General features: G+C 37.1%; 2 protein-coding genes across 2 annotated transcripts in view; one reads left to right on the top strand and one right to left on the bottom strand.

The window, feature by feature from the left end:
- The window catches only part of LOC135682648 (histone acetyltransferase KAT2A), a 30,356-nt gene extending 22,333 nt beyond the window's left edge, over positions 1 to 8,023 (bottom strand). The window contains exon 1 of the mRNA XM_065197624.2: positions 7,616 to 8,023. The gene's annotated coding sequence lies outside the window, so the exon portion shown is untranslated. The remainder of the gene's footprint in view (positions 1 to 7,615) is intronic.
- LOC135682655 (choline/ethanolamine transporter flvcr2a) lies at positions 4,428 to 7,157 on the top strand. Its single transcript, XM_065197634.2, has 2 exons — positions 4,428 to 5,117; positions 5,458 to 7,157. Exons 1-2 carry the CDS (start codon positions 4,694 to 4,696, stop codon positions 6,528 to 6,530), a joined length of 1,497 nt encoding a protein of 498 aa, XP_065053706.2. The 5' UTR covers positions 4,428 to 4,693; the 3' UTR covers positions 6,531 to 7,157.
- Positions 8,024 to 14,453: the final 6,430 nt, after the last annotated feature.

The following is a 14,453-nucleotide window of genomic DNA, read 5'->3' as shown; positions in this document are numbered from 1 at the left end:
CAAGAACACAAGGAACAATACACGTAAAGCATGCCTTTCACGGGTAAGGACTGAATACGAGGAGGAAAGGCTTTTTAACACAGGTGCAAAGAGTTATAATGAACTACCATCTACACCCAGACAATGTATCTGCTTTTGTCAAGATTACAAATAATATCTACGCATGAGTTTCAATATGTTAATACCATTGAAGTGCTTTTTCTACCCGCAATTGTAATATCTTTATATCTTCTTCTAAATCACTTTCCTCTTTGTAGGACAAACATTAATAACAGTAATCTTGTAATTGTTGAAGTTTTTTCCCTGTTAAAATATCCGTCATTATTATTGTTATTATTTTCTCTTTCTATCGACCAACAATACAAACCGTATCTTATCTAAAAACTTTCCAACATAGCGTACCACATTTGTGCCACTTACTTATTCTTTGTTGTAGAAACAAAACATTGACAACCCCAGACCTTCTACCATTTTGATATATTTATATACATATATATATATATAATATTAGTTTTTTTTTCTTCCTTAGTTTGCCTTTTCATTATAGGATTGTTTTGGTCTTATTCTGTAACCAAGGCTAGCCAGTTACAAACTACATATGTATTAGGGAGGTTTGTGATTGTAGGTTAATTTAATTGAAAAGTTTTTATTATTATTACGGAGAGTCAAGTGGGTGGGTACCCACTAGGGCTCCTGATTCACGAATTCCCGCAACGTTCTTAGCCCCATTCCCGGCCATCAATTCCCGAATCCCGCTACTATCGATTTCCGAATCTCGCTACTATCGATTTCCGAATCTGGCTACTATCGATTTCCGGATCTCGCTACTATCGATTTACGAATCTCCTACTATCGATTTCCGGATCTCGCTACAATCGCTTTCCGAATCCCGCTACTATCGCTTTCTGAATCTCGCGTCTATTGATTTCCGAATCCCACTACTATCGATTTCCGAATCTGGCTACTATCGATTTCCGAATCTCGCTACTATCAATTTCCGAATCCCGCTACTATCGATTTCCGAATTTGGCTACTATCGATTTCCGAATCTCGCGTCTATCGATTTCCGAATCTCGCTACTATCGATTACCGAATCCCGCTACTATCGATTTCCGAATCTGGATACTATCGATTTCCGAATCTGGCTACTATCGATTTCCGAATCCCGCTACTATCGATTTCCGAATCTCGCTACTATCGATTTCCGACAAATTTGAATACTTCTGATATTACAGACAACAAGAAATTTTGGAAAACTGTAAAACCTGTCCTTTCCGATAAAAGTCGATCGAACTCAAATATTACCCTTATCGATAATAATAGGATGATTTCCAATGATAAGGAAGTTGCAGAAGCCATGAACGATTATTTTATATCGATTACTGACTCATTAGGTCTGACAGGGAACAGGGAGGTTACCATAAGTACAAATGGTTTATCAGATCCTATAGAAAAGGCTATAATGAAATATTCAAAACACCCTAGCATTAGGAAAATTCGCAGTTTTGCTCGAATTAACGGCTACTTTAAATTCCAAGAGGTTACTGTGGAACAGATGCACTCTGAAATTGAGGGGCTTAATCCTAAAAAGGCAACAACCTTTGGAAATATACCCGCAAGAGTGCTGAAAAATAGCTCTGACATTTGTTCCGAATCGTTGCAGCTTATTTTCAATAACTGCATTCAAAATGGTGTCTTTCCCGACCTATTAAAACTAGCAGATGTCACTTCCCTCCACAAATCGGAGGAGAAAACCAATAAGAAAAATTACAGACCGGTTAGTGTATTACCAACTGTTTCAAAGGTTTTTGAGAGACTTATGGATAAACAGATTATTGATTATATGCAATCTTATTTATCGTCACTTTTATGTGGTTTTCGTAAAGGGTACAATGTGCAGCACGCATTAGCTCGAATGCTTGAAAAATGGAAAGCAAGCTTAGACAGGGGAGAAAATGTTGGCGCAATCCTTATGGATCTCTCGAAAGCCTTTGATTGTATTAAACATGACCTCCTTATAGCAAAACTAGATGCTTACGGATTCAGCCATGAAGCACTGTGTCTTGTTAACAGCTACTTGGAAAATAGGCATCAGAGAGTTAAGATTAATGGATCATTCAGTACCTACAAACAATTGTTCCTTGGTGTTCCGCAAGGATCAGTTCTTGGTCCCCTCTTCTTTAACATCTACATAAATGACTTACTTCTCTCCTTAATGGATACGGATATCTGCAATTACGCGGATGATACAACTCTATATGCGTGCGATAAAAATCTCAATAATGTAATTGCAAGGCTAGAGAATGACTCAAGTATAACTATCCAATGGTTCGCTGATAACTTTATGAAGTTGAATACAAAAAAATGTCATTTACTTATTCTTGGCAAAAGTTCTAATCAACAGGTTAAAGTTAATGTAGGAGATTCTATCATAGAAAACTCGGAAGAGGAAAAGCTACTAGGTGTTGTGATAGACAAAAAACTCAGTTTTGAGACACATATCAGTAAGTTATGTAAGAAGGCTGGTAGCAAACTCACCGCCCTCGCTCGCATATCTGGATACATGGACGCTAATAAACTTAAAATCTTAATGAGAGCATTTGTAATTAGCCAATTCGAATATTGTCCACTAGTCTGGATGTTCCACAGTAGGCACTTGAATAGTAAGATTAATAGAATACACGAAAGAGCTCTGAGAATTGCATACAAAGACTATGATTCTAGCTTCAACACTCTGCTAGAAAATGACGGCTCGGTAAATATTCATGTAAAACACCTGCGAAATCTTATGATTGAAATGTTTAAAACAAAGGGAAATATCAACCCTCCTTTTATGAGGGAGATTTTCTGCGAGCGTCATGCTGTTTATAATTTGAGAAATAATAATGAATTTATGGTACCAAGAGTAAGAACAACCATTTATGGAACCGAAACTATCAAATATAGAGGGCAGCGTCTTTGGCTCTCTTTACCTCAGCACATAAGGAATGCTCAATCTATTAATGAGTTTAAGAAAGAAATTAAAAGCTGGAATGGCACAGACTGTACATGCAAACTATGTAGGACGTTCGTGCCACAGCTTGGTTTTTTGTAATTCTATCTTTTAAATAGCTCAGGTTTTTATAGTTTTTTAATGGATCATTTTGTATTTAAAATTTTATGTATTTAATCTCGTATGTATTTAGTTGATGTAGTAGTTTTAACAGTTGGCTTGGATTAGCTCATTTCTTTGTAAATAGCTATGTAGCGCCAACTTTAAATAAATTGATTATTATTTATTATTACTATCGATTTCCGAATCTCGCTACTATCGATTACCGAATCCCGCTACTATCGATTTCCGAATCTGGCTACTATCAATTTCCGAATCTCGCTACTATCGCTTTCCGAATCTCGCTACTATCGATTTCCGAATCTCGCTACTATCAATTTCCGAATCCCGCTACTATCGATTTCCGAATCTGGCTACTATCAATTTCCGAATCCCGCTACTATCGATTTCCGGATCTCGCTACTATCGATTTCCGAATCTCGCTACTATCGATTTCCGAATCTCGCTACTATCGATTTCCGAATCCCGCTACTATCGATTTCCGAATCTGGCTACTATCGATTTCCGAATCCCGCTACTATCGATTTCCGAATCTCGCTACTATCGATTTCCGAATCTGGCTACTATCGATTTCCGAATCTCGCTACTATCGATTTCCGAATCCCGCTACTATCGATTTCCGAATCTGGCTACTATCGATTTCCGAATCCCGCTACTATCGATTTCCGAATCTCGCTACTAATGCTTTCCGAATCTCGCTACTATCGATTTCCGAATCTCGCTACTATCGATTTCCGAATCCCGCTACCATCGATTTCCGAATCTCGAATATTTTTATTTATTTATTTTCGGTGTTCATTCATCACTTAATCTGGCGGGAAACCTTTTTTATAATCGGCAAAACATGCCGATGATACATTTCAATCACTGGCTGGTAGACTCAGAGCACGAGATAAAAGTTTGATTGCGTCAGAAATTACTGCGGATGAGTACATTGACCATAACGAACATTTTCATGAGTACATTTTCGATTAGAGAGAGTATATAATAATATATATAATATAATAAATAATTTGTTTAAAGTTGGCGTACTAAATGAACGGTTGATAGCTATAAAGAAGCTAATTAAGGCCAACTATATCCCGCTACTATCGATAGTAGCCAGATTCGGATATATGCTCATAAATATTCATAAAGTATTCTTATTTCTTTTAAAATCTGATACTTTTTCAGCAGGGGCGGATCCAGACTTTTTGCTCTGGTGAAGCTCTGATTTTTCGCCGCAAGAACTCCTTGGAGTCCGTCGAGCAGATAGCCTGCGTCGCAGACCATATTCTGAAGGAGAATAAGGTCTGCGACGCAGGCTATACAAAGGCAAGAACACGGATACCTGCGATGTCTGCGACGCAGGCTATCGAGCAGACTGCTATCGCGACCTTTACTTTATCCACACAACTAGATTGTTATTGTTGCTGTTGTATTCAGAAGAAGTTCAATTCAATTCATTGTGGGCAATAACACAAAAATTGCAAATGCAAAACATTGGACACACTGGTTTGATTGCAATTGACTTGGTGCTTGGGATTGAAGTGAACAAAAACAGAGTGAATTCTGGAAATATAAAAACTTCATTTGAAGAATATGACTCCTGAACATATTGAATCAGTGGTAGATGCCACCAGTGAAGGCGAAACAATTAACACAACTGTTCAACACAGTCGTGTAGAATCAGATGATTTTGTGCCAGTTCTGTACAAACGTAGATGGTTTGTTCTTGGTGGATATTGTCTACTGAGTATATCTAGTCTTTCTGTTTGGTTTGCATTTTCGTCGATAAGTAACATAACTAGAAAGTACTACAACATTGATATGCTTCAAGTCTCTTGGATAGCCTCTGTATTTTCGATCATACCTATTGTATTCATGTTTCCATCGAATTACTTCTTGAAAAAGAAGGGTCTTGGTTTGACCATCATCCTGGCTGGTTTCTTGAACGCTTTTGGTAGCTGCATTCGATACATCGGCGTGTCTTCATCTTCGTATGGCTATCTTTTTTTGCTAGTCGGTGAGCTTTTTAATATTACATTTATGATATTTGTGAAGTTAAACAGCAACATTTTTGTTTCTTGTCCATGTTCTTTTTTAGCATCATAGGAAACAGCACTTCATCCCACTGTTAATTTCTTGATGACACTATTGATAACAATTTGCATCTCAAAAACTTATTTTAATGCTTAAAATGACTCAATAGATGGTTGCCTTTTTTTGTTGAAGCAGCTCTCCTGTGTACAATCGTTTCACAAGTTTATGTTATTGAAACTGACCTGTAAGTTGTTATTCAGAAATTATAAGATATCACCTTTGTAAAATAAAGAAGTTCTTGATGATTATCTCTTATCTTTCAGGGAGTGTTTTCTGTGCAGTTTCCATCTCTGCATTTTTATTTCTACCTGCAAAGATAGCTGCTTTGTGGTTTGGGGAAAAGGAAAGAGCAACAGCAGTGTCAATAGCGATTTCAGCTGATTCAGTAGGTTTGGCTCTGGGCTACTTTATGCCAACAGCTATGGTTAAAAACAGATCTAACATATCAGAAATTGGCGATGATCTTGCAAACTACTTGCTGGCTGTTGCAATTTTAGCCACCTTGAGTTTTATTTATGTCACAATCACTGTCAGAGACAAACCAAAAACAGCTCCAAGTTTCAGTGAAGCACAAAAGGATGTACCAGCAAAGGATGTTTTAGAAATTATAGAAGAAAACAATCATGCAGAGGAATTGATCAGTGGCAATGAGCCTTTACCTCTCACGGAAATACCTAGCAATGCCCCAATTATTGTACATCAAACTGATAATGAATCTGTATTCAAAAGACTTTTAAAGAACATACACTTCCAAAAAATTCTGCACTTGCATGGTATCATATTTGGCTTAGAATCAGTTTATCTCATTGCTTTAAATGAAATGTTAATTCCTCAATTTCCAGGTCATGAGTTTGAAGTTGGACTAATGGGTGCTGTTAGTCTGTTGCTCAGTGTACCAAGCACTTATGTCATTGGGTTATTAATTGACAAAACAAGAGCATACAAGAAGATAACTATAGGAACAACTTGTTTACTTACTATCTTGACTTCTGTTCTTACTACTTTCTTCTATCTTAGGTTATCATTTTACAGTTTATTCTGTACTTACATGATGATAGTGATTGTCTTTGCTACATATTACACAACAGCCTTTGACCATACAGCTGAACTTACATATCCTGTTTCTGAGGCACATTCTGGAGTAGTTTTACTATGGTTTGCCCAGCTTTACAGCTTGGTTTTTGGCCGGACTGCCAGTTACATCCTAGTTCATTCAGGTGCTAATGTTTTAATGATTTTCATTTTAATCCTTAATTCATTCACATTTGTTATATCTCTTTTTGTTAAAGATAAAGGCCCAAGAGGTATCTTAAAAGCTATTGATATTCAGGTTTAACACCTCAACTAATTGACAAAGAGGCTTTATAATTCCAAATCAACAAAGATAAAAATTGATCATTGAATCATTGAAAGTTCTTCAGAATAAAACTTGCTAATACTTTAATGCTGCCCAATAAACTGCTTTGAAATGCATAAATTATCTCACAAAATGTATAATGAATATGCTTTGGTGTATAGAAAAAAATAGTTCTAAGTTGCAACTGCACGTTTCACTTTTTATGTGAACATCAGACAACTTTCATCAGCAAACTGAGGCAAAAGATGGCAAAAGTTTCAATAAAATTCTATGTAGTCTTTGTCAAACATTTTTAAAAAAGTCTGAAAAGCAGCTCTGAGACCTTTACTAATGTGTTCATTTGTTTAATGGTGGCTATTAAAATTAAAGCTTGGATTGAAATTTGATGTTGACATTTAATGTCACCTTTCAGGTCTATATATGTTCAGTATGACTGATTTGTTACTGATTCCAACTGAGTTTTCTCAGTATAAATGAAATACATTTTATAGAAAATTGTGGTATTGAAATTCATTATGGTAGAAGATTGACTATTGTAAAACTCATTCACTTAGTTGAAAATGTTGTCAATTATTCTGTTGAGTTTTATTCAAATGTTATCAATTGACACTTAAGACTTCTTTCTTTGTATGAATCCTGTAGTACCTTACTTGCACAGTTGTTTTAAAACAAATCAATAGTCAAGAGATTGTCTAAGAACCTCGACTGATATTTATTGAACAGCAGATACGGATTTGGTCAACAATAATTTGGGGGGGGGGGGGTGTTAGATACTAATTGGATTTTGGTACTACACCCACTGGTTACTGGAAAATGATGGAAATGCCGATTTTGAAAATTCGGTTTTTAAGTTTAAGGTGAAAAGATAAGAAGATAAATAATTTAAAATCGTGGCGTTGTTCTGTTACTACTGACTACCAAAATATGATTTTTACCGAATGGCAGCAAAATTTACCGAAGGACACAGAAATATTACGGGGCTGTCGAACCCCCTACACCCCCCTCTCCGCTAAATCCGTCACTGTTAAAGTGGCAAAAAAAGGAACCAGCTTTAAAGATATTACCTATAGTGAACATAAAACTGTCTCACAGATTGGCTATTTTGCAGTTGTTTAGTAGTTTCGACGTAGTTTCACGGTGGTTGTACGGTAGTTGTAGATTTACTGGATTTTCTCCGTAATCTTTCAGTATTTCTTCAAGGCGTGTTTGAGGTTCCCTTTCGAAAGGCTTTCACTGCCAGTAACTTAAAGCCAAAAATCCACATTGTCTGGGATCAACGAACCGCAGCGAGATTCTAGCCCTCTTTTGTTTTTCAATTTTCACTTGAGACATCTTACATAATAAATACCGCACGAATATGCAAGGCTCTTTGTTATGCATATATTTTACCAAATCTTACCAATCAAGGTTCAAGTTTTCGCATATTTGTGCGGCACGAATAGTCTGTAGAAACTATGCTAAGCTACGCACAACTGCTATGCCCGCACAAATGCTGGCAAGCGAAGAAAGTTGGATGATGTTGGAACAGTGGCGTAACGGAGCAGTGTGGGGCCCTTAGTGAAAGTCGTGTTTTGGGGCCCCCATACTTAACTAAGGTTAAGTCAAATTGTAGAGCCTAATCACTCACTCTTTGGGGTTTTCCCGATAAACCCAGCATAGATAACATAGATCAATATATTTCTATGCTCTCTAATGGTGACACATAAAATGAAATAACAACTCCTCTCCTTCCGTAATACTTTGAATGTGAAACTTCATATCAAAATATCAAACAAGTCTGTGTTGGTGTGAATAATAAATGTTTCCTTATGCTGCCTTCACACTGGCACAGTTAAACCAGCTACATTTATACTAGGTTTTATTTCAACCAATCAAACGAGTCCGATTTGTTGGATAGACCAATTAGAAGGCCCCATTCAATAATCTGACTTATTTTAAGCTGATTTAACTCGCAAAAGTGAATCGGCATTAGACTTTGATAGATAATGTCAAAATTTGAATAACTTGACTGCTTTTCTGCAACAAATTCCAACATAACTTTAAACTTCCTGTCCTTATGTGGTCCTAATAATGAAGCATATTATAAGAACTAGATGAAGAAACGTAATCAATGCAAATTCCGTAAAATTATGCTAAAGTTTGTTCACAAGTGCTTAAAAAACGTCATGAATATGATTTTATTTGAAATGTTATCAGAAAAAAGAACTTTCAAGCTCTATATGCCAATTCTTTTATGCCTTCGAGATTGACATGTGCGAATCGCTCAATGAGCTCAGTCTTATCAATTGATTTGGCTTCTGAATTTTCTATGGACAGTATTACCAAGGTATCGAGTCTTTTTTGAGATATCTTTGACCTTAAGTACGTTTTAATCAATATAGGTTTTGAAAATGATCTCTCAATTGAGGGTAAAGAACCCTGAAAAGGTCTGTTACCAAACTTTGCCCATTAAATCGCAATTGAAGAGCTGTATCGACTGTTTTGTAGAAAACCTTGACCTTAAGCCATTTTTCTGGATCACTTAACGCATCATCTCAAGATAGTTCATCAAAGAAACACTTGACTTTGCGGGTAAATTCAGGAGATGAGCACCAAGAACTGGCAAGTGCAGAAGCTGTCATCCTCACTGACTGCGAAGAGTTCCGAAGTAGCTCTTTGTCTGAAATTGGGCAGTTTAGAAGCCCAGACGCAACTGAAAGATCCAAGTTAGGCAACTGAAATTCGTTTGATGTATAATTTATAGCACGCAGTAATCTTTCCCACATGACTATAAACAGGACAAATTCGAAACTATCCATCTTTTCTTTAAGGCCTTTTGCACCAGCTCTTTCCTTTTTCTTTTCTGACGTGAGAATTAAGCGAGTTGAAACTTTCATTTTGTGGGGGTATTATGTGGGGAAGCCTAATTGACATGCATATGCATTATCTTATATCATTGTTGTATTTGCTCACAAATCATATCCCGTCCTGCGCCCACTTTAATGTTGCTGTGAATGCTATTAAGAAAGATTTGTTTTTATCCAAAAACCCGCTTTTTTCGAAAAATCTTATGGCGGCCCTTAGTTTTGTGTTTAAAGGTGCACACCGTGCGTTACGCCACTGTGTTGGAAGTTGTGAACATAGTATTTCCTTTCTCTATACGGATGAGGCACACAAAGATATTTGCAACTGCGTGTTGGATTTGCTGGAGGATTTGGAAAACCTTAGAAAGGCGGAAATTTTTTGATGAAATGAACAATTTGAACGTTTCAGAGCTGGCTAAAAATTGAGAAATTTCCCCAGTCCTGGTGGCACCCTCAGAATTACTGCAAGACCTTCGAACTCACCTTCGAAGTTCGAACCTCGTTGGTGTCTCCTTCCATTGATCAAAGTGTATCAGGCGTGCTTAGGGGTAGACTTAGGTTAGAGTTACACTATACCGGATTGCTATCGGAGCGGAGTTATATTTATTCCGGAGTGTTATTTAGGGTAGCAGTTACACTACGACACTCCGCTCGCTCATAAGCCTGTATTCCTTTGCATTTCTGGTACAAAATATCCACCAGATTAAATTTTTTGATGATATTTTCGAATCTATGTGCTGTTGCGAATTCGTTTTCAATAGCCATAATAACGAAAACAACCATTATTTTGAGAGATAAATTATGGGGTTCGTAGGACGGATAGCGATATTGTGTTGCTATCTGATGTTTTGAAGTATGTTTTTCGCCCAAGGGCCACTTCATTAAAATTTGGGAACAGATGAAATCCAAATACAAAAATGTTTTGATGATTTCGATTTTGCATTATCCAACAGCAACAAAATCTCAGAAAGCGCCATTGTTCACTATCGATCGAATTGCGTCAAGCAGAAAACAATAAGAAAATCCTTTGTTTTAAAGTGGAGCATATCGGATTCGCGTGATTACACTACAACGCTCCGCTACGGAGTGACTCCGGAGTGATTTCCGTATCACCTCCAGAGCGGAGTGATTTTCACTCCGCTAATCAGAGCGTTGTGTATCGGATTGGTGAGGCGTAGTGTAACTCAAACCCCTATCCGATATCAAAGTTAATCCGCTCCGATAGCAATCCGGTATAGTGTAACTGGCACCTTACTCCATGAGCCTCTGTTTTGCTACTGTCTCTGTTGTAGCGTCCGTCAAGTGAGGCAATAACGAAACAGAGGCTCATGGAGTAAGTCTAGCTTAGGGGGGCAAATCGCAATTCGAACGTAAACGCTTACCAGACATTAATATGATTTTGTTGAGCAAGGTGAAATTATGTTTTAATTCATAATGGTTGAAATAATCGACCTGGTAAACTTCAGGGCTCTTGGCCTTTAAAATTAGACCTAGGCTCTCTAGTTCCCGAGGACTGGGTCCCAATAATGGCTCCACCCTTGACCATGAGGGAGACCCCCTAAACCGTCTGTAGATAACAAGAAAGTTTTTTTGTTCAGAGTATAGTCGGCAAGACGCTCCTACTGTGTAAGATAATGATGTGATAAGGCCATATGAAATTAATTAGTTTATTCTCATCTGCGCCTGTATCACATTTCGGCGCCGCCTTGATCTTTTTACATTTTATATCTTCATATAAAAGTCTCGCCTGTCTTAGTTTTATGGAAAGTTAAAACATTTAGCATTGCCTTTTGTTAAAAATTCAAATAATCCAACCTCCCCAAATTTGTCATTTTACAACATAAAACAATACGTAAGGCAAAGGATATCTCTCAGGGAGTTGAGGAACATTTTTGTTCTGTTCTTACGCAAAAGGCCAGCCAAAGACTGAAAATGGCATAGTCGACAGCAACGAAAAAGTTTAAATTTGTGTATTTTTAAATTTATGATTTGCCAGCTGTGTTTTGTAAGAGCGATTTGGTCTGCAATGACTAGCCTGAGTTCCAACGACACGATAGGTATATAAAATAATATATAATAGTAATAAATAATTTATTTACTGTACAGTTGGCGTATTAGATGAAAGTCTAATAGCTGTAAAGAAGCTATTAAGGCCAACTATCTATGAAGAATTAGTATAAAATATGGTACAATGTTAAAACATGTTAAGGGTATAATATTCTAAATAAAACCTAACCCAGCAATAAATATTTTACATAATCTGCAGTCGCATTCTACAGGGTGTGCTCTTAATGCTTTTTCAAATGTTGCCAATGATTGGGACTCTCTTATTCTCTGAGGTACTGTTTGCCACAGCTATTCACCTGAATATCTCACAGTTTATATAACATAAAAAGTTGACCTGGCTTTTGGAATGCCAATATTATTTTTATTTCGCAAATCATAATGTACTTTTCTTGCTTCAAAAACCTCACTCATGAGCATAGGGTTCAGGTTATGTTTGGTTTTGTATATTTCCATCATCAAGTACTGTAGATTGCGTTGGTGAATAAATACAGCATTATAAAAATGTCAGCAATGTTTCGTAGTCGGCATGACTGTCTTTATAAACAATTCTGAGTGCTCTTTCGTGGATTTTATTCATTTTAGCATTGAGACATCTAAACTGAGCTTTTATGAAACTGTTCATTAGGAGGGGCAGTTTATCAGAACCCATAAGTGGCAATACTCTAGGAAGGGCATGCAGTTTTACGCTGGCTCTTTTGCATAAATTTGAGACGTGACTTTTGAAATTAAGATTTTTATCTATTATCACCCTTGGCAATTTTTCTTCAGAGCTTTCTTCAACAATGGCCTCTCCAACTTTGATCTTAATATCATCTTGGTTTGTCCCAAAAGTTAGAAGATGACATTTCCCTCCGTTCAATTTCATAAAGTTTTCTGGAAACTACAGTGATAAAACAAGAGCATCCTTTCTATCCGTTCTGAACCTTTATCGAATTGACAGCTGCAAAAATCGTAGAATCATCAGTAGTTACTAAGTTACATCTGTAGTATTAGTTGCCATTAAGAATAAATCATAAATGTACAAATTAAACAGAAGAGGCCCAAGGACTGATCCTTGTGGTACACCTGCAGAGGTTTCTCGCCATCTGCCACATCACAGCGCAAGATGAAGACATTTGCACATTCTGTGGATCTTGCAATAATTTAGAGACAGGCTTGCAACACTTCTGATGAGAATCAACTAATTAACTTTATATGGCCTAATGTGGATCAAAAACAAATTCACACTATGCAGATATACAAAATCTGAAAGTGACGAAGACAAAGGTGAAGAAAATTACCGACAAACTCACGTGACACCCAGGGCTTTAGAAGAAGGGGGCTCAGGGGGCTCAGGGGGCTCAGTCCCTTTCTACTTTTCAAAGGGGGGCTGCTCCCCCTTCTTTCTTCTGGGTAATTTTAAAATATCATGGCTAATCAATAGTTTCTGCCAGGATCAAATCATTGATTGCACCGATATTACTTTCTGACATTTGCATTCAGGTGTGACCTCAATAGCCCTCTTGATAACTGAAAACTCAATAGATGCTGATTTTCTACTTCAAATTTTTTATTTTCAAAATCTATCTACTCAAGTAACTGGTAGACATTGAAAGCTGATTTAACCATAGAAAACGAAAGCAACTGAAACGTTCATTTTGTATACAAGATAGAGGAAGCTCTAAAACCCCCATCTACATTTTTTGGCTCTACACTACTGGTGACCCCCACCCCCTCCCCCCACTAGCTACGCCCCTGCTTGAGCAAGAGCTCTCTTAATAGGTAGAAAGTACTGTACTACACAGTAGGTAGACTAATCGAGGAGAAAATACCTTCCTGAGCTAAAAAATAGTCATTTACATTGACATTTTCGACAAATGTAAGAAAGAGTTATAGAGGTAGTCAGGACTACTACTTAGTGGAAAAAAGATGTTATTTCCGACCATGGAAAAAATCAGTAACTGAAGGAGACCATTTTAGACATAATTGGAAAACATTGTTCGAAGATTTTGCGCCTTCAGAAGAAATGTTTAAAGAAGGTTGAAAAAATGAAGATTCATAAAAAAAGTTAGTAGCTTTCTAAATCAGTTCAAGACCTCGGGGAGTAAAATTCTTGAAAGCAATAGCTCTTAAAACGTTCTTTTTATAGAACGGACAATCCTGCCAAATGTATTGGAACACTAACGTCGATTTTCAAAGACAAACGCTTGATGTTTGTTAAGCTTTCTGTATTTAGACTTTTAGGTGTAGTAGTAGCAGTATTAGAGGTTTTTCCTGGTCACGGCACCAAATTGTTAAAATTCAATTTGCTTAATGAATTAGTGTTGTTTAGGCCTGATTCCCACTGGCGACAATAACTCTATAATTGGAAATTCAAATTTGATTTATGGCCAGAAATTTGCTTAATTTCAAGCGTCATGGCGCTTTCCGGATGTGCACCCGCTACCTATCGGCTGAGATTTGCCTGAACGGTCAAAATATCAAAAATGTTCCTTTTTTGCTCATGAACGGGTTGAAGTTAAATGGAAGACCGAAAAAATTAGAATAGAATATGTGGAAGCGATCCTGGCAGGCAGATCGTGAAATCCATCCAGGCAGAGCAAACTCTCATGACAATCATGGCCAATTTACAAGAGGCTGGTGCGTTGGCCAAACCTGATTTCTACAGTGCATGTGTGTGTTGAGGCTCGAACGTAAAAAACAGACAAAAAATGGTGATCACACTGTGAAATGAAATTCCTTTTTTGAGACCACAGATTGTGTACTTACATCGCTTGCCTCCCATTGTTCAGGCCGGCTGTTATCATGTGAATTTTCCTAAGAAAGACGTTGCAGTTTATATTTAGACGAGCTTACAATACAAGACGTGCAAAAACTGCTCCTTGCTTCTGAAGGTAATTCATTAATTTACATCTCCAAATAACTCAACTGAAAACTTCTAGATTCCATACGAGAAATAGAAGCTAAGTAAAGATTGTTGTGAAAAGCAAAGTTATTTGCATGTATAAAGGAT

This window comes from Rhopilema esculentum, chromosome 16 (assembly GCF_057945365.1).
Source record: "Rhopilema esculentum isolate cy_ngs chromosome 16, ASM5794536v1, whole genome shotgun sequence".
Classification (NCBI taxonomy): Eukaryota; Metazoa; Cnidaria; class Scyphozoa; order Rhizostomeae; family Rhizostomatidae; genus Rhopilema; species Rhopilema esculentum.
Note: the sequence above shows the minus strand (reverse complement) of the source record. Positions and strands in the feature narration are given on the sequence as shown.

Coding starts and splice junctions, on each gene's coding strand:
- LOC135682655 (XM_065197634.2), top strand. CDS start 4,694: ATGACTCCTGAACATATTGAATCAGTGGTAGATGCCACCAGTGAAGGC. Junction 5,118..5,457: donor CTATCTTTTTTTGCTAGTCG/GTGAGCTTTTTA, acceptor CTTATCTTTCAG/GGAGTGTTTTCTGTGCAGTT.